Raw genomic sequence first — 22,464 nt, forward strand, 5'->3', positions numbered from 1 at the left:
ATTTCAAAACCTCTATCCTTTGTTCAGCTCTTAGCAAAGGCTCCCTCATAGCAGTCTTCACCTGATCAGAAGTTTATGCTCAGGCTTGGTGCATCATGACTATTTCAAAGCCTGCAGCTGGCTCCCATGACCATCTGAGCTGTCTGATGAACCCTGGACCCCATGCAACTCCCTGCCTACAAAGCAGGGAGGACTCTAAGCCCTGATTTACATGACGTGCAGCTGCTTTTGCGTATTTTACATAGCAGACATGTTCTGTAACAGGTATCTGGGACTTGCAGATTATCAAGCAAAGCAAAACACATGCAAGCATATCCATGGGCTAATACATATCATCGGCACACACAAAGCACAAGCCACTTCATTTTTCCCTCCTTTCACTAGGTGGATATCCAACCCAATCAACTAATATTATTATACTTTCCCCAAGGAAGAAATAAAAAATGCAGTAAGTTTCAGAGGTTTCAAACAGTAATGACATAGAACAAATCAGATTGAATGGCATATTGAATGAGGCTGCAAACTAGTTTCCAACAGTTAACAGATGTGAATATGTATTTTCCGGCATGAGATACCCTACTGTGACCTTTAACTTTCTCAAGCTGCTACCCTGTTGCTTTCAGTCAGCAAAAGAAGAGGCTGAGTGCTGATCTGCAGCTGATAAAAACCAGCACAGCTCCAGTGCGGTTAGGAAAGCTGCACCAAATTACTACACCTGGGGTCTTGGATATTCAAACACTATCTGGGCTTCATACTGACACACATCTGTAAAACAGCACAACTCCAGCCATCTGCAGCTACAGCTGAACTGATAGTCCAAGAAAAGTTTCTGATCCTGGGAAAATCTCTTACCCATGTGTCAGGGTACTGGCCATACCCCAGGACCATTTCTCATGGGTTGTATGATGAAGCAGAGCACACCCAAGCAACATTCTGAGTGGGAACAGCTACATTACTCCAACCCTGGTTGTGTGCCTACTGAACAGACTAGTGATGCCCCTGAGCATTCAAGTGCTACCTTTTGCCTTTGGGTGATGAAAACCTTCCTATTCTAAGTCTGACTGCTGGGCCTGTTGAGACAGAAGAGCCCAGAGTCAGGCACAATTTCTTTTTCTGCTTACTATTAAATCACTAATAGGTCCAAATTATTCCTTCATTCACCCCTGTATGAACCCACCAAGGCCAGAGATGCCTTTTCATTCCCAGGTAATAAAAAGGTCAGAAGCAGCAGCAAAGCACCAAACTAAAGCCTGCCTTACCTGAGCGACAGGTGGATTGTTCACTGTCCCTTTACAGTTTCCCATGCCAGCCAACATATTTCCTGTGGTATCCTGTGCCCAAGACTCTAGGCAGTTTCCTCCTTGTTTAATTATTCCCGGAATCAACTCCTTTTCAGGAATCCTTGAAGTAAAATGACAGTCGCATGGCACTTCATAAACAGAAATGTCGAAAGCACTTTCACATTTAGAAGGGCTTGACTGGCCCCTGACCCAAACACAGTCCCCTTTATTTGACAGAAAAAGAACGATACCAAAGTATCCCCTGGAAATGTCTGGAAGAGGCAAAAGTCAAGGGAGAACTTGGTCAGAAGGCTGGTGCCCTTTCGTTTTAGAAGGCATAACAGAATCTTTAGGTATACCCCAACCAATTTAGTGTGATGCCTCTTCTAATAGAGGCCATTGCCAGTAAAAAGCCATATCCACACTGCTTTATGCTGCTTCTGCCTCCTTCCAGAGCCCTCCCCTCCAGTGCTAACACATATTCACTATCTCAGTGGTAGCAATACAGGAAAGATCTGTCAAGGCCAGACTACAGCTGTATGTTTTAGCCTCAACCCATGTTAGCTACAGACTTTGTTTGACTGAGATGTAAAGTTGTGTTGCCAGGGTGTGTTAACTAGCATGACACATCTCTATCCAGCCTACCTCCCAGCGGAGCAATGACACAACACTACTGCATCCTGACCTGGGGCAGGGAAAGTCACAGACACAGCTGGTTCTGGCACTCACCACAGTGTTCTCTGAACCACCCACACCTCTGCGCTGGGGCTGTCCAGTTCTACTTGGCTCAACTACCTCCAGGCAGAGCACCCAACAGGCAGAGACCAAGCTTTACTGGGAGGGATTCAGTGCTCTGGTACTTGTCTATACGCCACACCTCCAAAAACACCACTGTTGCACATCTTTGAGGGACAGCTATGTGGGGCAGAGCAGAGGGCTCCCAGAGGCAGGAGCAACAAACCTTTTGCAGAGTTGTTGTGATGACACAAGCCATAAAATCGCAGGTTTCTCACCAAAAAGAAGAAGAGGAAAACCTTTTCCAAGCATAAGTCTTTCTTTAGCCCGCTGCCACCAAGGCTCATCTTCTCACTGTGACCCACCTCCTAGATCCTTCAGAGATTTCTACAAGCAGAGAACTGACTCACTTGAGCTCTGGGTAGACGTTCTCCAGATACCACTGGAAGGATTTACAGTTCAGTTTGCGACGCTGCTCCACTCGGTCTGCAACACTGGAAACACAGGCAGGTTGTTGAGGATAAGGTAGTGAACACGAGGGAGGGGAACAATGAAGATTGGCCAGGAGGTTTGAGGGAGACTATACAACTTTTTCCCATTACTCATCCTCCCACGTTGTTGTTGCTGGGTTCAGAGCACTAGCAGTGACCTGAGGTGAAAAGGAGGAGAGAGGCAAATGGCAGGAAATAGAAACGGAAGACAAACACCTTCAGAGTACAATTCTTTCACTTCCATTGGCTCAGACTGATGGCAGGCCCCAGGTCCTACAAGACTACTGTAGGATCAGGAAAGCATTTCTGCCCCTGAGCGTTAGGTATACTACAAAACTTGCACAGCAATCAGCTCCTGAAAAGGCCTAGAAAGTGTTTGTGCTCAGCTATATGCAAACGGTTAATCTGTGTGTGCTAGAGCACATGTCTAGGTCATGGCATCAGCTCTAGGCTCAGGTTGGGTTTCAGGCCTAAAAAGCATCATCATTTGCTCCTAAGCAATTTTGGAAAAAGGGAGGCGTATAAAAAGAGATTAACTCAACACCTCAGTAACTGTCTGCTGCAGCAGTTCTCCCACTGCTGATTTGCTTGGTTCTAGCTGGCTGACAAAGAGGACTTCCAACAAGCCATCCTATTGAACAGTGACACTATATATTGAACAGTTCAAACTATAACACTACATTTGTGTGTTGGGAAGAACTTTAAACTGTACCCATGCTCCTTGTCATCCTCAGCCCACAGAGGCCACTGTACTGCACAGACCTCAGGAGAATGTTATTAGATCCTATATTCACATAAAAACTGTGGGGAAGGAGGGTTCACTTTAGGCTCAGTTGACAGTGATGGTGTCAGAAGCATTTGATTTCTAAAATCTAGATTAAATGCAGATTCACACGGCTGTGTGAACAATACCACTACTGTCTGTGTGAACAATATCTTCAGGTTTTGGCCCTGAAACACATGAGCAATATATCCATGTCCAATATGCAATATTTCCTTCACAAGCAGCAGGATTACTTGTGTTTTGGCCCCAGTCCAGCTGCTGCAGTCAGCTCAAGGACAGATAAATCAGGTAGGCAAAGCTATTTGTATGAAAATATGTAATGCATCATGATAATAAAGCACAATGTACAAAAAAAAGTGTGTAGGTCAGACCAAACCTGCTTGTCATCAAATAAGTAAGGAGATGCATCATTACCCAGTGCACATAGCTACACATTTGAGATACAACCACATTTGCCAAGTCCTTACGCTGATAAAATAGTCACTTATTCATTGACAGATAGAACCCACAGATATAGACCACTTCTGGGACTTTTTACATCGATCTGGGAGTCATAGGGCTTTGTTAGTACAGAGGGCAAGCTCTTCCCTCATCCCAGGCCTTGGTGTCAATCACCAGTTTCTGGGTCACAAAGAATGCTTAAGCCAATAACAGCAAATCTCACATGGCCCGGAGACGGCTATAGCAAAGGTGCTGTAAGGAGCACAATTCTACACAGAAGTGGATTCAGAAGGTGAAGACAAGTCACAGCCAGATTGTGTTTCTACATGAGATGTCCCACCATGGGCCATGTTCTCTCCTGCCCTACAAACCACCCATACACTCATCAGGGAAGAGGTGAGTGTGCCAGGTGCAACCTGCCCCATGTGCCAGCTAGCCATGCTTGCCTTGGGATTCTGCATCTGCACAGGAACTTTAGATAAAGCTCTAGTAACTGCACAGCTCACATTTCCAGGGCAGTTGCATGCTGTGTTAGAAAATATTCTTATCTATCCACTTAAAACATCTGGCCTTTTAATTTCATTACAGATCCCTTTGGCCTTATGTTAACGAACAATTTATGCGGGTCAGTGGGGGAAAAATAAAAGTAAATTAGAAGCAAACCTTATTAGCCGCTCATGCTGCAACCTCCCTGGCAAGCCAGGCATTCAGAGCATCTCTATTCCCCACACTTAGCCCCAGAGAAGATCCAAACACTATTTCTTGCTAGCAACGGGGCTTACCAGAGCCCGCCAACTGAGATTTGGGTGCAGCTTACCTTCCAAATGACTTCCCAATGGCAGATGGCCGAGCCTCATAGTAGTACTGCTTGTATTCATCCATCCACACCTCTGCTGTGCGCTTGGTGTTCCTGCATGGGGATGAGGAGATGCTTTGCTGAGTGCTGCTGGAGAAGCTGTTCCCCCTGCGAGCAAGAACTGGGTGGGCAGACCCAAAGCCTGTCTGTCAGGAGGGAATGTGGGACAGTCCCACTGGAAAATCAGCAGGCAGTGTGGATGGATATAGGTTGAATGTGTTAAGTCCACAAAGCCTTGCAAGGATGCTTCAGTTTGGACATTAAAATTCTAGCAGCCATAGTTTACCATGATTTTTTCACACATACTTCCTCTGCAGAGACACGTGGACTGAATGTCACCATCACCCTGCTTTACAGTATCCTTTTCCCCAGATGAGCATAATACCATGGAATAATTCAGCTTGGAAAGCACCTCTAGGTATCACCTGGTCCAGCCTCCTGCCCAAAGCAGGCTAACTTCAGGTTGTTCAGGATCTTGTCTGGTCAAGTTCTGAAATCTTCAAGAACACAAATTTCACCACCTCTTTAGGGCCCTACAGCAGTGCTCAGCTGCTCTCTTTGTGAAGCAGTTTGTCTCATCTTTTTTTCTTTTCCCATCTGTCCCGCAGTGGAAGTTGTCCTTAGGGCTTGCCTCAGAGCACATACAACTCAGTAAGACCTCTGGACCCAAATGCAGCTCAGAGACAACAGAGATGACTGCTGATACACAGGGACATGTCATAGGGCAGTATCTACAAATGGCCAGGTTCTCTCTCTGAGCTACTGCTCCCCTCCTCCATTGCAGGCTGAGGAAGAACCAGATGCACTAATACGAACAACACAGATGGGAACAGGTTTTGTTCACAGAAAACAGCAACTCATCCTTCCCTTGAGATGCTCAGCTACGAGCTGTTCCCTGTCATCAGGCAGAAAGACAACAAAGAATTCAGGCTTATTTAGAAATGCCCAACATTAAGATGACCTGGCTGCTACCAGGAACTACCCAGCACCTACTTGATGTAAGTCAGTGCATTGCCCTCTGGGAAGTCATAGGGGTGGCGCTTCCTGAACACGTGTCCCACTCGACTGCAGGGAACGATCTCCAAGCTGCCACCGCACATCCACACTCGGAAAGATAGCTCTGGAAGAGACCCCAAGAGTCATACAGCTGCAGATGGGCAGCATTTCCGAGAAGAGCAACTTCAGCAGTGTGCCTGAAAACCTTGCCCCTCTGACCTAGATGTATTACCTCCAACAGCAAAACCAGGAAAAGCAATGGCATGGTGAGAATGGAAAAAACTGTCCTCCCTTTGTTCCAATGGAGGCAACCCTTGTGGCTCAGAGACTTCCTAGCCTTCTCCAGTCCCACTCCTCTCTTTGGTCCCCTGGGCATTTCAGTGAGACACCTTTCCCTTTGACCAGGTGCTTGTGGTTGCTGTCAGGCCTTCATGATGGCATTTGGAAACAGACTGAGATCACCCCCACACCCACCTTGTTTTGAACTTCTGTAACTCTCCAGCCCTGCGTGTGGATGGAAGAAAAAAGGAAGAATTTACTGTGTAAAGCAAATCATGTGAGGAAGAAAGGTAGCTTAGGAGACAAGGAGAAAGAAGAGAAGAAGATGAGGGCATAGACAGTGAGTCAATGTCTAGAGCAGAGTCCTCTCCCTCATACCTCCAGATAACGCACCGTACAATAGCTTGTTGTTCTTGTCCTGCTTCTCTCTGTTACTTAAAAAAAAAAAACAAACAGAAAAACCCAAACACAACCCCCTCCCCCCAAAGCCAAACCAAAGCAAATAAACAAAAACAACAAACAAAACACCAACACAAAATAAACCTGATGACTGGGTTATAGTTTGTCACCAGTTGACTCTCCCGGGCGAGCTAAGAGCAGAAATCACTCTAATAATAGTGTGACTATAAAAATATGGAGAGAACCCTGCTACTTGAAGAAATCCAGCTGGTCCTGAAGCTAAATGTAAGATTTTGTTAAAGGATTAGAAGAACATGGAGCTTTGATGTACAGGTGCTTATTTGCATGACAGAAGGGATGTGACCTCGCTCAAGCTTACACGTCTGTCCTCTCAAGTTTAATCACTGCCACACCAGAGGGGCTTTCCACTTTGTGTTTCATGTGGTGGTGAGAAGAGAAGAAAGAAGGAAAATGAGAATTAGCTGTGTAGTTTGCTAGTCCTTACCGAAAGCATTTCAGATTGTGTAGACTGATTACTTCAAAAACTTTACTCAGTTGGGATCTCCCTCCAGTAATGCCTGAATTATGGGGCTCTGATATTTAGAAATTAAAAAGAAATCATGTATCCAGCTCTAACAACTGTTTCAAAGCATGTACACACACTAACATCTTCCCAACCTTCATCTTCCCCCTAGCTTTCCTCTCTAGCTCTTGGGAAAGGTTGTTTAAACAGTGCATTTTGCGGGGGGGAAGATGGTGTATTTAAAATAGCTTCTAAGTATAAAAACCGTTTTATTAGACTATTTTGTGTCATCTCTTACTAGCTCTTACTAGTCAGCCTCTTCCTGACTCTTTCCTAGAGCTTATTATTTTCAGTCTCTTTTCAACAGAGAGTTCAGGCTTCAGAGAGAGGAAGAGCTTTAAAAAACAACAAAAAATGGCTAAGATACGAGTTTCTGTCTGGTAGTGTGTCCAGCTGGCATTTGCCTTCCTGGAATGAGGTTCTGACTCACTCCAGCCTAAAACAAAAACAAAACTCTCAATCTAGTATGTGTAACTTAAAATGAGTCTTTTTCTCAGGAGAGGATTCCTCATGTCATATTGGCATCTTAGGCACACAGACACATTGCATGTCCAGGTTTGCAAATAATGAAAATCTTTAAACAAGGGGTAAAAGAATGTAGATTTTGGGCACAGAAGAGAAAATGGAGATCAAACATAGCTTATTAAGGACTTTCATCTATCCTCTGATGGAAAGCATAGGAGAACTTCTTGCAGTATATTTTCCAGGACATGATCTAGTCCATATGTGTTTTAAATGACTTAATCACTGTGGCTTTTCCCCATCACAGTGGAAAAAAAAGGGATTTATCAGCTCACACCCACCTGGAAGGACATTAAAGCAGCTGGTAATTGCTGCCTGATCATTTCTGTGTATCTGCAGTGTGTGCAGAGCTTGTCGGGCTCTGTGCCCTGGCCATACATTCTCTTATCATGATGACAATGATGACAATTATCCTATTTCCTCATGGAAAAAAGTTTCAAAGAAGTTGATTAAAAATAGCTTTTGTGCCCTGGGAGTGGCCCATCTCACCCACCCAAAATAGTCAGAACCACTCTCCCACCTCATCTGCAAATGGTGACCTTATTCAAACACTTTTTTTCCACTCAAAACTGTGATTTGTAGCAAAACTACTGTTTCAGAACATTATCAACATTTTTTCTTCATAACAAAACCTAGGTTTCAATTAAGTATGGAAACCTTTTTTTCCTTCTCCCCCCCGCCCCAAAAGGGTCAATTAATCATTCTGAATACTACAAAGAACATTAGTACTTTTTGTTGTCAAAAAGGTTGGTTTATACCCCTCTGCTGTGCAACAGCAACAGGCTTGATGTAAAAGCCACTGGTTGATTTGTTGCCTCACATTATGCTGAAGAGTTGAACAAAAGTTAGCTTTAAAAAGGAAAAGCAGTCTGATTTGCTTTTAAAATACTTTCCCATTTCCCTCATCACAGCGGTGGTGTGGCAATGCGGCTCATGGACAGGCCACATTAAACAGCGCTGTGCACTTAGCTTTGCCCTCTTTAAGTGAAGAGTGGAGGTGCAGGATAAGAGACAAGTGGTAGGTGACTACAAAACCACAAGGTAAAACTGGTAAGCCAGTCCCACACAGCCTGGCCCTGCCACTGCCACGGTTTGCAAGAGCAATCTGAAGGAGAATGAAGCAGTTCTGTAGAGGTTTTAATCACCTCTACCTGCAAGAAGGGCTGTGGGCATGCAGGTAATTTACTGCCACTTATGGCAGAGAGCTCTGCTTAGCATCAAGCTACTGACATATACACCAAACAATGCTGGGCTCCCAGGTGGGCAGAAGCAAACAAGAAGAATAAAGAAATATTCTTCTCCATTCTTTACAGCTTTTACACAGTTGCAGCTCAGAGGCTGGCAGGATGGTCAAGTGGCTGGCTCTGCAGCTGGAGCAGGGCTAGTGACAGCAAGAAGCTGAGTTTGGCTGTGCAGAGGAGTCTGAGGGTCACAGGAGAGATCTTCATTGTTGGTAAAGGCTGTCTCTTACTTCTGCCTACAGTGCTTAGCTGATGCTACCAGCACTGCTGAGATCCCAATGCCAGCCCAATTTCATATCTCTGTTAAAAATCACGACTAACCTGAAGCAAGACCTCAGAAAGCAGAGAACGCAGACACTCATTATGAGATATTTTGTTTTTAAAAAGTGGCATCTTGATATTCTAATATCAGCCAAAACCACTATTTCCCGGTTTCAGAGAGCATTTCAGAACGAGGAAGCTCTCCCAGCTGTGCTCAGAGACACAAAAGTTTCCTCTTCTTGACTATTTCTTTCTTTCTAATTGGTCCTTCAGGTGCTAGAAAACACCGTATAATTCTTCTTTAAAGGATCTTATTTACAAACCTGTAACATTTATGGAAGTTGTAAAAACTTGGGGGGCAGTGTTAGCTACAGAAAAGTCTATCTAAGTTGACTTCAAAACAGAGAAAGGCTTTTATCTCTTCAGCTCCCCTTGCATCATTTCTGAATGAATGTCCAGAATACTTAAGTATCCATGAACTTCTTTTCAATACTTTTCTTCCTTTTGTCACTAACACCTAGTGACATTGCAGCATCCCTTCACACCAGGCAGAGATACCTGGAATACCTGTGCCTGGAATTAAGTGCAAGGAGATGGGTTTAAGCATCATGCCCTCTAAGATAACAGCACTTCAGTGGACAGACTACCTTGGGCCTCCAAATTCCTCAGGTGTTTGTGATGCCCTAGCCTGCTTCTAAATATTTGCATTTGGGATCTGTTTGTACCCAAATTCCACTTATAGAGAGGCTTGTTTTACTAATAAAAAATTACCTTCTAACCTATCAAGATGAGAGAGCAACCCAGATTTATCTGGGAAAGAGGAACAGGAATGAGAAAAGAGCATATGAGTGACTGCTTCAGAGCGGAGACAACACAGACGGTCATGTGAAAGACTGGAGGAATAAGCTCCAAAAACAAGCAACAATTTAAATAACAGGAGGTTCCTGTTTCTTACCTGTACTGTGGAAACACCCGCATAATGGTGCATATGCCTGTAGGAGAATGATGGCCCTGATCACTAAAAGCTATGTCCCATTTACTTTGGATGAAGCTGACAGTGATACAATTCTGACCAACACAGGGATTACCTGACCATGTCCCTAGCCTTACACTGACACACAGATCAGATCGCTCAAAAAGCAGGTTCTGGTAGGTGAAGACTGGGAAGTGGTTCTGCATTAATGTGCCATTCCCCTGAAACATCCTAAACTTACCAAAATTTTCTCCTCCCCAGATGTCCATTTGAGTATCATATTTTCCCAGGTGGTTAAACCAGGACTTGTCAATCACAAAGATTCCTCCTGCTATGACAGGGGTTCTGGAAAAGAAAACACAAGCCCTCACAAAATAATCACAGGTATATGTAGCACCACCACCTTCATTTTAAAGAGCAGGCACTTTGTCCAATCCTGACAAATTGTATCTCATTTAAAAAAGAAAAATAGTAGAGCTGGGACATGAACCTGCTGCAGGCTTCTGAGACCCCCCTCACTTTCCTGCCTTTGTTACATGTTCCTGCAAGCACTGCATGAGTGATGCTGCGTCCTTCGTATTTATACAAATATACACAGTGTGAAGAAATGACAGGGGCACTGGCTGATGACTGTGTTCACCGCCTAGATACAGTGTGAGAGACGCTGTTGAGAGACACTGCTGCACGTTACTGCTCTGCTGTTAGCAAGCTGGTTGCTTTCGGAGTACAAAACAGAAGCTCGCAAATTATACAGAGGAATAATCCTTTTATGTTTTAAACAGGGAGCTGTCTGCCTTTACAGACAAGCACTGTGACTTTTTGTATCAGGATTTGTCACATTCTACATTTCTCAGAGCCACGTACACTGCAGCCAAGCTGGCAATAACTGTTCGGCCAACAGAATCTCTTTTGTCCATGGACATGCATATTTTAGGAGGGGGAAATTCTATATCCAAATTACAAGGCAAGATTCAGTTCCCAGTTCTGCTTTACACTTGTTGGGTGACTGTTTAGCTGCTTCATTCCTTAATTCTTCACCTGGAAGATGGAGGTAATTAAAAACCCCCAAAGGGATTTCTGAGGCATTCAGAGTGTTGAGTGAGGGAGACCACAAAACCAAACATACAGAAGAGCTGGCTTAAAGAGGTGGCACACCTACAAGCCTATGATAGCATATAATTGCTATTCTTACAATATTCAGAGAGTAATACTCAGAATTAGGATATAGACCTCAATGCATTCATAAAATAACGTGAACATTTGCTGTCATTAAGTGAACACTGTGGCATTTTGTCCTCAGCAAGGCAGTCCCTGTGCACTCCTTGCCATGCAGGTGAAGACTTTGTAAAGGCATTTGGAGGACTGCACACTGTCCATCAGAGCTAGCTACCTTATAGACTGAGTTGGGTCTGTTCTGGACATCTTCTGCTCTATAGGAATCTGCTCCCACTTAAAGTGAAGGCTCCAATCAAACCCTGAGAACAAAAAAACACATCCAATAGGTTTTGGTTATTTTTTTTCTACTAGCTTCAGTGATAGTCCCCACCTTTACGTCACAGGCCATCTCTACTTTGCTTCCCCGACCTCCCTCACAGTCTACCCAAAATGGCAAGAGTCTACCCTAATAGAAAAGTCTCCAGCCTGTGTCTTGGCATCCCGTGGCATTATAAATCTCTGCTCAATTCCACTCCACATCATTAGGAGAGTGTCGTCAGTGTGAGATGTAATCACATTTTGGCCAGTCTGTCTTAACATGTCTCTGTCTGCCAAAGTCTTGAGGCTTTAATCAAAGCCTCCCTCAATGTGGGAGATGATGTATTCTGCAAACAAAGGCCTGCAGATCACTGTAACCATCACATCTTTCGAGACTACCATTTATTTATAGTTGGCCTGTGGTGGATAGTTGAGCACAGCACAGTCACTATCATTATACCAGTGTTAAGGGTAGCTACATAATGAGTAGCCTTTAGCAGGCAAGCACCACAGCAGCAATCCTCAGCCATAGGAGAGGAAGTACCAGCCAGTGTGGGTGACCACAGGAACAACTGCAAGGCTGTTGCAGTTGCAGGTAAAAGAGGACAGAGAATCCATAAGGAAAGACCATCACTCTGTTTTGTTGGAAAACTGAAGAGAACATCAATTATTTTTCAGGCACCACCCCACAGACCTGACTCACAGAAGCCATTCATTATACCCACCTCCCCTCAGATCTGCTGATGCTGCCAGGTAGGCAAAATTATCCAGGCTGATAACATCAATGATTGGACTCACCACCCGGGTATAATCCTGAGGGAAGGAGAAAAAGGAAAAAAAGACTGAATTGGGTTTTCCTTGAATGTCTGGCAAAGCTGCAAGAGATCAGAAAACACAAAGCTGCACATGTAAATCTTTGTCTGGCTTCTCCAGTACAGTTCTGGTAGCTGAGCAAGGGATCCATGACCACTACATCCAAATGTCGCGATGGTAGGTACTAGCCAGCTGCATGCCATGGATGTGGGGAATGGAGCCTGGGATACCAACACCCATGAGTGCTGCTAAGAAATAGCTCTTTATTTCCTGCCCAAGTCACACGGCACGGATAATTGTCCCAAAGGTTTTGTGTTTGCTTTTGATATCTACTGACAGCATACCTTCCAGTCAGCCATCCTTGAATTATCATCAATAATAAAAAATAATAAAGTGATGATAAATAAATGTTAATAAGTGATAATAAAATTATAATCAACCTAGAAATTATTAACCCCCTAATAAAGTAATTTCTGAACAAGTACTATGAATCAAGACCCCATACATAAGAATCATAGTGCACATTGAAGAAGTCATTATAATATTAAGACATTGGGAATATTTTATTGCCATTAAGGGTATAGAAATTTACAGTTTTCCTTTGCAATCCTTTTAGTAAGTAGGAGTTGAGATTATAACAATTTTTCAATATCATGAGACAGGGCATTAAATACAGTCTTGTGATAACTCATATATATGATGAAACAGAGAGCTGGCAATGCCAGAGACAGCGTCTTGTTATCGGGCAGCTGCCAGCTCTGTGCCTTTCCTATCAAACCTTCACTTTGTGCCTTCCTCTGGTTCCTCCTGCTGCAGCACACTTGGCCAGGATGGCACGTCCTAGGTGAAAACTTATTCCCTTCTATGCTGCGATGGCTGTAGAGCTAGAGTATGTCTGCCCAGCCTGAGCCCCCCAGCACCCACCTGGCAGCCTTGTGCTCCAGCCACTGCTCCAACCAGTCGACACTAGGACTAGGTAGTGCAAGACTGAAAGCTGAACTAGGATGCACAGCAGAAATATAGGAAGTAGGTCAGAAACAGGTGACTTGAAATCTGCTCACTAATACTGGAGTCAGCACCCAAGCTTTTGCATCTCAGATCCTTTCCTGAAGAGACTAGAGAGGTCCTTTCTGCTTAGGGACCCCTATGCTGCTGCTTCTGCAGCTTGACTTAAAGAGCAGTAGTAAAGTAAACATTTATGGGCTTCTGACATGGAGGATATATTGAGCAGGATTAAAAAGCAGAAGCTTTTAAGTCATCAATCCTGAAGTTTCACTTTCTTCCACTCTTTCATATTACACCAACCAGACATGAATACAAGGCATTAAAGCCTCCACTCCTTCTCCTGGGGCACATTAATCCATGGCATCTTCGTTTCAGAGGAGGGGATAAATCCCAGCCAATTGCAAGCATGGCTGTGACTTCTCCTATCACCTCTCTGCAGTTCGTTCTTACAGCAGAGCTGTATGTCTCCCCCTCCAGCCCTCAGTGCAGTCAGGGTGACAGCTTCCAATATTCCTGTCTCCTTTACAGTCTTTCAGCCTCACATCAATCCTTTGTCAAGTGAAACAGCAAAGGGACATCCCTGCACTCACAGGCAGTTCCTCTGTGCTAGGAAGCTGCCTACATGCAGGTGGGATGTGTTGGCAGCTCAGTGGAAGCATTAATGGAAGGAAGATTTTGGCAGTGACAAGGCAGAGGGGAAGGTCCAGCAACAAGAGGGGAGATGGCAACCATGGAAAAGTTGCACAGTGTGTGTTGCCAAAGTGGCTATCCTATGTACGGGTTAACAGGACTAGGAAGCACAGTACCTGATGTCTCCTGCCAGTGCAAGGCGGTGGTTCGAGCATTCACCATTGCAACCCATCACTCAGCACCTCCTGCCCTGCCACACTGGCAAATGAATATAGAAGCCCACCTAGGATCTCCTGCTCATCTAGCTCAGGCTGCACCTTACTCTGTAACAGCCTGCCTGAGGAGTACCTGGGCAAGCTTTGTCTTCACCAGTACTTCTGATGGCATGTGAGGGCAGAGGATCAACCAGCACAAGGCAGGCCAGCTCCATCCATCCTGGGGAGGACATGATGCTCACCTCTTTTACTCTTTGAAGCATTGGCTGCAGCCACTCACTGTTGACTTCACAGTGACTGTCCAAGAAGGTGAGGATATCAGCAGTAGCCACTTCAGCTCCTCGCACACGAGAGCGAATCAACCCTACAGTAAGGAAAGGACAGCAGAGGAGCAGGAAGGTTAGGAAGTGAAACAGCTGAGCATCCTTCGGAAAAAATACTATGTGGCCATCACAGGGGAAGAGAAGCACACCAAAAATGTCCTTGCCTGTCACTTCTGTCCATGCCACTGCTCTTCCATCTGGTTCCAGCTGTGATGACATCCCCTTACCTTCCTGCTGCCTGCTCAGTGTCTCTCCCACTAGAGCACCCTACTGTTTCTCTCACCACTTCCATGGGACTAAGCTCTAGTCTGTTTGTTGCCTTTCTTACTGCTTATCTGCTTTATTCCCATTTGTCCTTTATTCTACCCTGTGGCCAGAGTTATCAACCTGGCTTTCAGATGTCTCCTTACTTTCTTACAGAACATCCCACTACCTGAGATGTTCTAAGCAGTGATTCCTGTCTCCCCTTCCACATGCTCACTCCACACCTGTTGTGCGCTGACAACTTTAGAAATAAGCCAGCACATGTGAGTCAAACTACAGAGCAGCTTGGAAAATCAGTGCTATCATTTATGCACATAGGAGATACAATTAAGGAAAGTTAATTCTCATGTATCTCTTTATGACAGATATATGATTGTTTTTCCTTTTCCCACATCTCCAAGGTGGCTTGTTAAACTTTGAATTTGAAAGGACAGGATTTATAGCTGCATCTAAATTCATAAAGATCTGAAAATGTGTTGGTTGTTCTGGCCAGGGCCTCTGGACACCACTTCTTACTACTTAAAGTATGAAATGACAACCCTGAAGCCCGAGAGTTGGTAAGCCAGGTTCTCCCTCCACAGAGCCTCCAAACTAGGATACCAAATCCTTATACTGAAAAAACAAGCTGTAACTATAAGAAACAACATGTAAGCAGCTGGCAAGCAAACAGGGCCATGTAGGAAAACCTGCAAAACCTTTGTACCTGCAAAGCTTTCCACACTCACCTTCTCGCCGAGTGTTTCGTAGACACTTGACCTTTGGGATCTTGGTGAGGAGCTGGCAGTCCTCAGCTTAGGGAAGGCAAAAAAAAACATGTTTGGCACACATGCATGAATTATTTGGCTTCAACAGAGAGCTCAAATTAACTGTTCTTCTGCTTCTCCACAGGAGGGGAAATTCTGCTTTCACTTAACATCACATTAATCAGCCTGATGGCCTTAATCCTGTTGTCTAAAGAGCACAGAAGAGCACTGCTTGCTCGCTGCCCTCCTCGGACAGCTGATCCTGTGTTTCCCAATACTCTGAGCAGCCATGCCTTTGCCCTCCCGTGCTCAGCATTTCACAAGAACAATGGGACATGTGCTGGCAATGTGGCACCAAGCTCTGATAAAGCGGAGGGACCGCAGGGAGCCAGGGCTGCAAATCACCAAAGTGCCAAGTAAAAGAATGTCTTGTCATATCAAGTTATCTCATCCACTCTCTGCCTTCAACAGCTTGTCATGGCATTTCCCACCACTTATTCTGGGGGCAGTTTCTGCTTGATTTTGTTTAATAAAGACCACAGGGATGTGACACACTTCCTTGGAGACACCATTACAACACATGGATGCCTAACCGAGGGCTGTGCTGGCAGCTTGTGGCATCCCTTATTTACACTGCCCAGGAAAGATGACGGGAAGAAACAACTACTGGCTTTGGCCCAGCTATACGAATGAGCACTGAGTCTTCAGTTCTCTATTATCCTCTCTCTATTCCTGCCCTAGCAGAGGTCATAGGAATAACAGTTTCTAACTTGCTCTTTTTCCTTGCTCCACCAAGTTCACCCCAGCTTCCATATTTACCCCATGTTCCTTTCATGTCTCACAACCCCCCTTTCCTGCTGTCATCCTCCTGCAGAGTGAGTGCTCTGGGGAGAATGCAAAGGCTATTACCCAAATTGCATCTCTTGGCATGTTTCTGCACAAGCATTTCCATTCTCAAGGATATGTGCAATCTGAAATACTGTTCTTTGTGAGCACCTTGGCAGCTGCTGCATCATCCAAGTGAAGTGGAAGGTGCTCTTAATTACAGCGCATAAAGATTTTGCTGGACATCTGCTACAAGAGAAGGCAACACTCATCTTGGCCAAGTCACAACTGCAGGTATGAGAATCCATATTAAGTCATTCACATCTCCAGGAGTGGAGCACATCACTCTGACTGTAACTACTTGCCAGAGCTGACAGACTCTGTACCTTTGGAGAAACTGAGATGGATATTAAAGCAAAGTGTCAGACCTCAAACATATTGTAATGTGCCTCCATGCAGGTACCTCAGAGGAGTAGCTGTACCACAAATATCCATCCACCAGTGAAAAAAATGAGAGTTCTCATGGGATGGAGCTTTTAAAAAATCTTTCTATTTACCTACGAGCCTAAATCAGAGTTTCTGGTACCAAAAACCCACCAGTGTTGATCCGGAACCTTTGGCCATTGAGAACTGAGTTTTTAGGTGCTGGATGTGGAACACCCACGGTTATTGGTTGGAAGTGCTCAGAAACACCCAACTCCAACAGCTCAGCCATTATCCAAATCACACTTCAAGGCCCTCAGAAACTTAAATCCCTAATGTCAGCATCCACTTTAGATTTTATTTATTTTTCAATTTGCCAAAGCTACTTAAGTATTTAGTAAGAGCAATGCTTCCTTACCTCAGCAGGCCAAGGTTGGCATTCTCAGCTATCTGTAAAGTGTTCTGAAGGAGTAATTATCAATTATTATAAGTGGCACACAACTAGATTATCCTTGAATCTAGCGCATATCATGATAGAAGCAAGAAGTCTTCTGTCCCCCACCACCTCACCATTACTACACAACAGCCAGGAGCAAGAGCAACTGTACAGATGGAAAGAGTCCACAGCCTCCAGCAGGTCTGGTGAGACTCATGCAGATGACACTCCATCCCTGCACCAAGCTGGAGGAGAAGGTATGGCACTGTCAAAAGCGTTTACCCTTCCATGGCCTCCAACAGGGACACCTGGGATCCCAGAGGCAGGTAGTCTCAACCCAGTATGTCTGCAGGACCCCAGGCAGCAATTTTCTGTAGGCTCCATTGCATCGTCTTGCTCCCTCTTGGTTTGTAATTAGCCACTCTGTTCATGTGCACCATTGCTATACACATATCTGCACTAAACAGCTCACAGAACGATGCATACTGAAACTAGACAGAGATCTCTGGCAACCTGGCCAAAATTGCCAAGCTGACAGAAAGGGAAGACTCAATGGAAACTAAAAAAGATGAAGAAGCTCTGGCCTCTGCCATGCATAGATGTAAACTAAACACAGAAAAACTTCCTGTTCTTTTTCTCTTGCATACAGACAAGAGGGAATCTCTGTGTAGGAGGAGGACTGAAAGGAGTCCATACTTACGATCTGAGCTGAAGTCATCTACCAAAATGATCTCCTGGATGAGGCTGGGAGGCGTGCGGTTCAGGACGCTGCAGGGACCCAGGGAGGAAAAAGACAATCTTCGTGAGCTGCCATAATGACAATGGTAGGACTGATACACCTCCCACCTTCCAGGCTCTGTGGAAAGCTCATCACATCCTCAGAGGTCAACACACTCTGGTACCCTGGAGTCAGAGCAGTTTGATTCTGACCTCTCTGTCCCTCTCATTTCTTTAAACTGCTTGAACTAATTTTCCATTACCTTCTTCAAGTTCCTCCCCTGACTTTACTACAATCACACAGCATGTTCCCTCTCGAGCCTCCTCCAGTGCCTCTATGCACAGGCAAGTTTTCATTGCCTTCAACAAGACTGCTCAGTAGCACTTAGGCACCCCAATGAAGACAACAGCTATGCAAACTTTAATATGAAAAACAGAGGTAAACATTGTCCTCCTAGTTGTAGAAGCTGTCTCATTTCAGTGGCACCTGCTCTTTTGATTTTGAGCAATTCTGGAGAAAAATTGTTGGCTTTTTGCATTTTTTGTTTTCCACAGGAAACAGACAAAAAGTGTAATCCCATCCTCCGAGGAATGGAGCTGTAGAGAAATAAATTACCATCTTGCTAAGATGCATCATTGATGGCTTTGCGTACAAAGCCAAAGTTTCTTCAGTTTGGGTGAGTTTTCTGCTGTCTCATACAGCAAAATCCTGACTGCTCAGTATCACATCCCACTCTATTTCAGATTTCTGCTGCTTCATACATCTCTGAGTGTATTTGTATTTTGGGCTTATATGTCCCTAGGTGACTGAGCTTGCATTTTTTAAAGCTGAAGCTTGTTTGCTTCTCTTGGCTCATACCTCTCTGGTTCTTCCAGCATGGTAGGGTGGGAGGTGGGTGCTGTCCCTCTTTGCATGTATAACTGCAGCTTCTCCCAGCATAGCCATCATCTGCATATTTTACAGACAAGGCTGGCCTGCACTGAAATTCTTGTCTGTGCAAAACATAACCAATCCAGACAGGCTGCATCCTGCAGTATAATGGCTGTAAAGCAGTATTGTACACATTCTCCTACTAGCCCGACTATTGGCAATGCTCACATTTTCTCCACAAGTTTTGGGTCTTCCAACTCAACATAACTAGGAAAAAAACCCAAACAAATACTTCATTCTCTCTTCCTCACCTGTCCACCGATTTCCCAGTAGAGAGAAAACACTCCTCAAGGAGTTCACAGCTTATTGTTCAATGCCCAGTTCTTCTCTCAGCTGTGCAATAATTTGCTGTGGATCCTTGGGAAAGGTGCTTTATCTTCTTTGCACTTTGTCTTACTTGTCTTTTTAACAAGGAACACAGTAAAACTAGTATTTCACTTTGGTGAGGTGCAGAGACTAGCATGACAATCTATTACTATTAGGCATAGAATGCTATTAGAATTCCGAAGTTCAAATGACAATTGCCTTTTACAGCAGAAACACAGATTGTTCTCCCCTCATCTCATGGATTCCCTACCTCCTTTGTCTTTTCTCGCAGTGTCAGTGTCCTTATGCTGTTGCATGGTACCATGTCAGCATTGCCAATGAGTTTCTCTCCTCTGCTGCTGCGTCCATTCCTCATCAGCTCACAGATAATCTCCTTTATTCCAGATGTTAGCAGAGAAGCATCTTTTTTTCCCTTTCTCTAAAATAATCTCCTCTTTTGCCATTATTTAAATTGTGATTGTAATGAGTTGCTATACCAAATGCTCTAGCATCACAACAGCATCCTTTTAATTACAATTAGTACAGGTTGTCAGCATAGGCACAGACAGCTGTTCAAGTCCATTGACTTAAAGCCTAATTATTCACCTTTACGTTTGCACCAAAACCAAACAGTCCCTGCAATACTTACTGAAATCAGAAATAAAGAGATAGAAAGGGACCATACAACAAAGCAGTTGATTTTCCCTTTGCAACAATAGTCACCACAGCAGAAGTGATTGTATTGCTTAATAACTAATCAGACACAGACATCAATTACACAAAATGCCTTTTGAGTGACAGTTATTTCTGAAGGAGAGCAGCATGCCAAGCAAGTAACCGGTTTGAGAGTGACAGCTATGTCCTGCTGAGGAAAAGATATGTACGCAAGCAGCTCTTGACTGACACACATCTCCTGAGGGACTGAGGATGCCAGCAACAAGCCATTTGAACTGGCATATTCACAGCTTCTGGTGGATAACCTATTCCCTTTTGGGTTTTCCCTACTTCTCTTCTTATTCTCTTGCTGGATATTTTTAAACTGTTGTCTCCCTCTACACTGAAAACGAATAGTCTGAAGGACTCCCTGCATGGGGCCAGTAGGATTTGGGGCAGCATGGTCTATTGGTGTGCTGGCCTGGTCCCTTGCAGGCTGGGCAGCAGGTCCTGATGCCTTTACCTAGGGCAGAGGAGGAAGGTGGCTGGAGCCCACAGCAGCAGGCAGACATGCAGCACATGCTGCATCTGGGGACCAAGAGGGTCAAGCGACAGGGTGCTGGAGAGAAAAAGTTATTCCTCCACACATTCACTACTCTATTTCCCCCCTCTCACTCATACACAAGCATCTCTCCCATCCTCAAGTGGCGACAGCAGCACATCACTCTTATTGCTTCCACACAGCAGCAGAGATCCCAGGGGCAGAAGGGAGAGCTTGGCAACTGCTGAGCTGCCAGAGGTGCTTATGTGAGCCTATGTGTGCATACATGCAGGTGTGGGTTAGCAAGAAGGGTCTGCAGATCAGGATCTGTCCCCTACAGCTGCTATGTTTAGATAACATTGAAATGATCTCTAATGCCAGAGTCTCATCCCTGTGTCACTTCCCAACACCAGCATTGCAACTTAGCTGAGTTACTTGCAGATCTGTCAGATAACACAGTAAGACAGTATCTGACTCAGGGGAGCACATATAGGCTCTCTGAGTTTTAGTTTTATGTCAGTTCAATCCCAGTACTCTTTTCATATATTTCTTCCTAGAACTTCCCAATGTTTTACAGATGATGTTTGAACGCCCAAATATAAGGACTCAACAGCCAGGCTTGCAAAGATCTCAGACATAAAAACTTCAACTGGTAGTATATATATTCTATTCACCTCTAAAAGGTTTTCAGCTGTAGAAAATTTTGCTCTTAGTGCTGCTCATTTCTATCAGCTGGCCTCTCCCACACCCACTTCTCTTACAGCATCCCCTTAGTGTAATTACAATAACCAAACTTGGGAGAAGACCCATAACAACAGTGGAATAATATTTAACTTTCACCAGGTGCATCTCAAATGTTTAATTCTAATTATCTAAATAATTGTGCTCTACCTGGCTTAAGAAACCTCTTACAGATATAGAAATAATGACTGTCTGCAAGCTGACTAGTCAGCAGGTAAGCAGGCAGTGCAATTTTGTGCCTCCTGTTGCTTAATATCACTGTGGTTCTCTGCAGATACACAGCCAGGTCATAAAACCAAATAGAACAGAACAGTCCTGTCCATTTGATAGCTGACTTATCCCAAAGTGCTGCAAACTAATTACACAGTATTTGGTGCATTGACTGTGTATGTGAATTGAGCAATAATTACATACACAGCAGTAACTTAGCCTGGCATTCAGATGTATTTTGCTGAAAGACAGGACTCTCAGGTTACAGAAGAGGTCTTGAAGAGCACTGTGAAATCTTCGGCTCCCTCTGTAACATCAGTGTCAACATATAAGGGGGACTTAGCTTTATGCCTCTTCTAACATTGCAGCCATGACCTGAGCCTTCAGCTCTGTGCATGGTTGTCAAACATCCTGTGCCTCAAAGACAAGGCTACTAGCCAATGCTTGGTTGTGTGACACTGCAAACACTCTAGAGCCCAAAAAGAATCCAGCCTCTGGGATCCCTTGTCAGGCAGAGATATATCGTAGATACTTCTGACATTTGATGTAAACAAGGAGTAAATCAATCACATGCACTGGCTATAAACCATCTGGTAATGAAGACTCCAGCTGCAGCCAGAGGTCTGGGAGGAAATGCCATCCACCCCACCATTCACAGCAGAGTGCAGCCAGTTCCTCACAACAGCACTCCTCCAGTGGCAGCAGGGCTGCAGGGACCAGTTTGAAAGGATGGGTCATCCATTTTTCACAGTCTTTGTTGGGGGCTCTGGGTTGCAGGAGACCATGTCTGAGAGACTGGTAATACCACATCTTGAGTGCTGTGTGCTGTGTCTATTCTGGGCTTCCAAGGACAAGAAAAAGTGGGACATGCTGAGGCAGGTCTAGTGAATGAGCACTAAGGCAAGGGTCTGGAGCATCAGATGTATGAGGTGAGGTTGAAAGAAATGGGGTTGTTTAGCCTTGAGAAGAGAATGCTCAAGGAGATTGCAGAGTCTCCATCCTTGCAGACACTAGAAACTGATCAGGCATAGGCAAATGCAACGTACTCTAGTTGACCTGGCTTCAAGCAAGCAACATCTTAATGCATCAGCAAAACTCATTTGCTCATCAGTACACCTCACTTCCATAGGATCTAGATATCAGTCTCTCTCTCTCTGCATTACTGCTGCTCTGAATATCATCTTAACTATCATGGCATCTGGCTATTCGATTGGGTGCCCTGAGATTCTCTTAAGGATCCTACTACCATGGTTTCTGAGCACCTAACCATTTACTGTATGACCTATGCTGTCATTGGCAGAAATCTCCCGTTGCCCTAGCAGCACAGTGGTTCCAAACAAATCTGCTCATTTTCTGAACATTGGCTCTGTAGA

General features: G+C 44.6%; 1 protein-coding gene across 1 annotated transcript in view; it reads right to left on the reverse strand.

The window, feature by feature from the left end:
- Positions 1 to 22,464, reverse strand: part of GALNT16 (polypeptide N-acetylgalactosaminyltransferase 16) — a 34,591-nt gene that overhangs the window by 7,623 nt on the left and 4,504 nt on the right. The window contains exons 3-12 of the mRNA XM_010011645.1: positions 17,692 to 17,759; positions 15,290 to 15,355; positions 14,220 to 14,341; positions 12,040 to 12,127; positions 11,232 to 11,316; positions 10,083 to 10,186; positions 5,581 to 5,707; positions 4,549 to 4,641; positions 2,426 to 2,509; positions 1,260 to 1,401 (exon numbers count right to left, since the gene is read on the reverse strand). Of these exons, the coding sequence (XP_010009947.1) occupies positions 1,260 to 1,401; positions 2,426 to 2,509; positions 4,549 to 4,641; positions 5,581 to 5,707; positions 10,083 to 10,186; positions 11,232 to 11,316; positions 12,040 to 12,127; positions 14,220 to 14,341; positions 15,290 to 15,355; positions 17,692 to 17,759 (979 nt within the window). The remainder of the gene's footprint in view (positions 1 to 1,259; positions 1,402 to 2,425; positions 2,510 to 4,548; positions 4,642 to 5,580; positions 5,708 to 10,082; positions 10,187 to 11,231; positions 11,317 to 12,039; positions 12,128 to 14,219; positions 14,342 to 15,289; positions 15,356 to 17,691; positions 17,760 to 22,464) is intronic.

The sequence above is a fragment of the Nestor notabilis genome, unplaced genomic scaffold (genome assembly GCF_000696875.1).
Source record: "Nestor notabilis isolate BGI_N333 unplaced genomic scaffold, ASM69687v1 scaffold15203, whole genome shotgun sequence".
NCBI lineage: Eukaryota > Metazoa > Chordata > Aves > Psittaciformes > Psittacidae > Nestor > Nestor notabilis.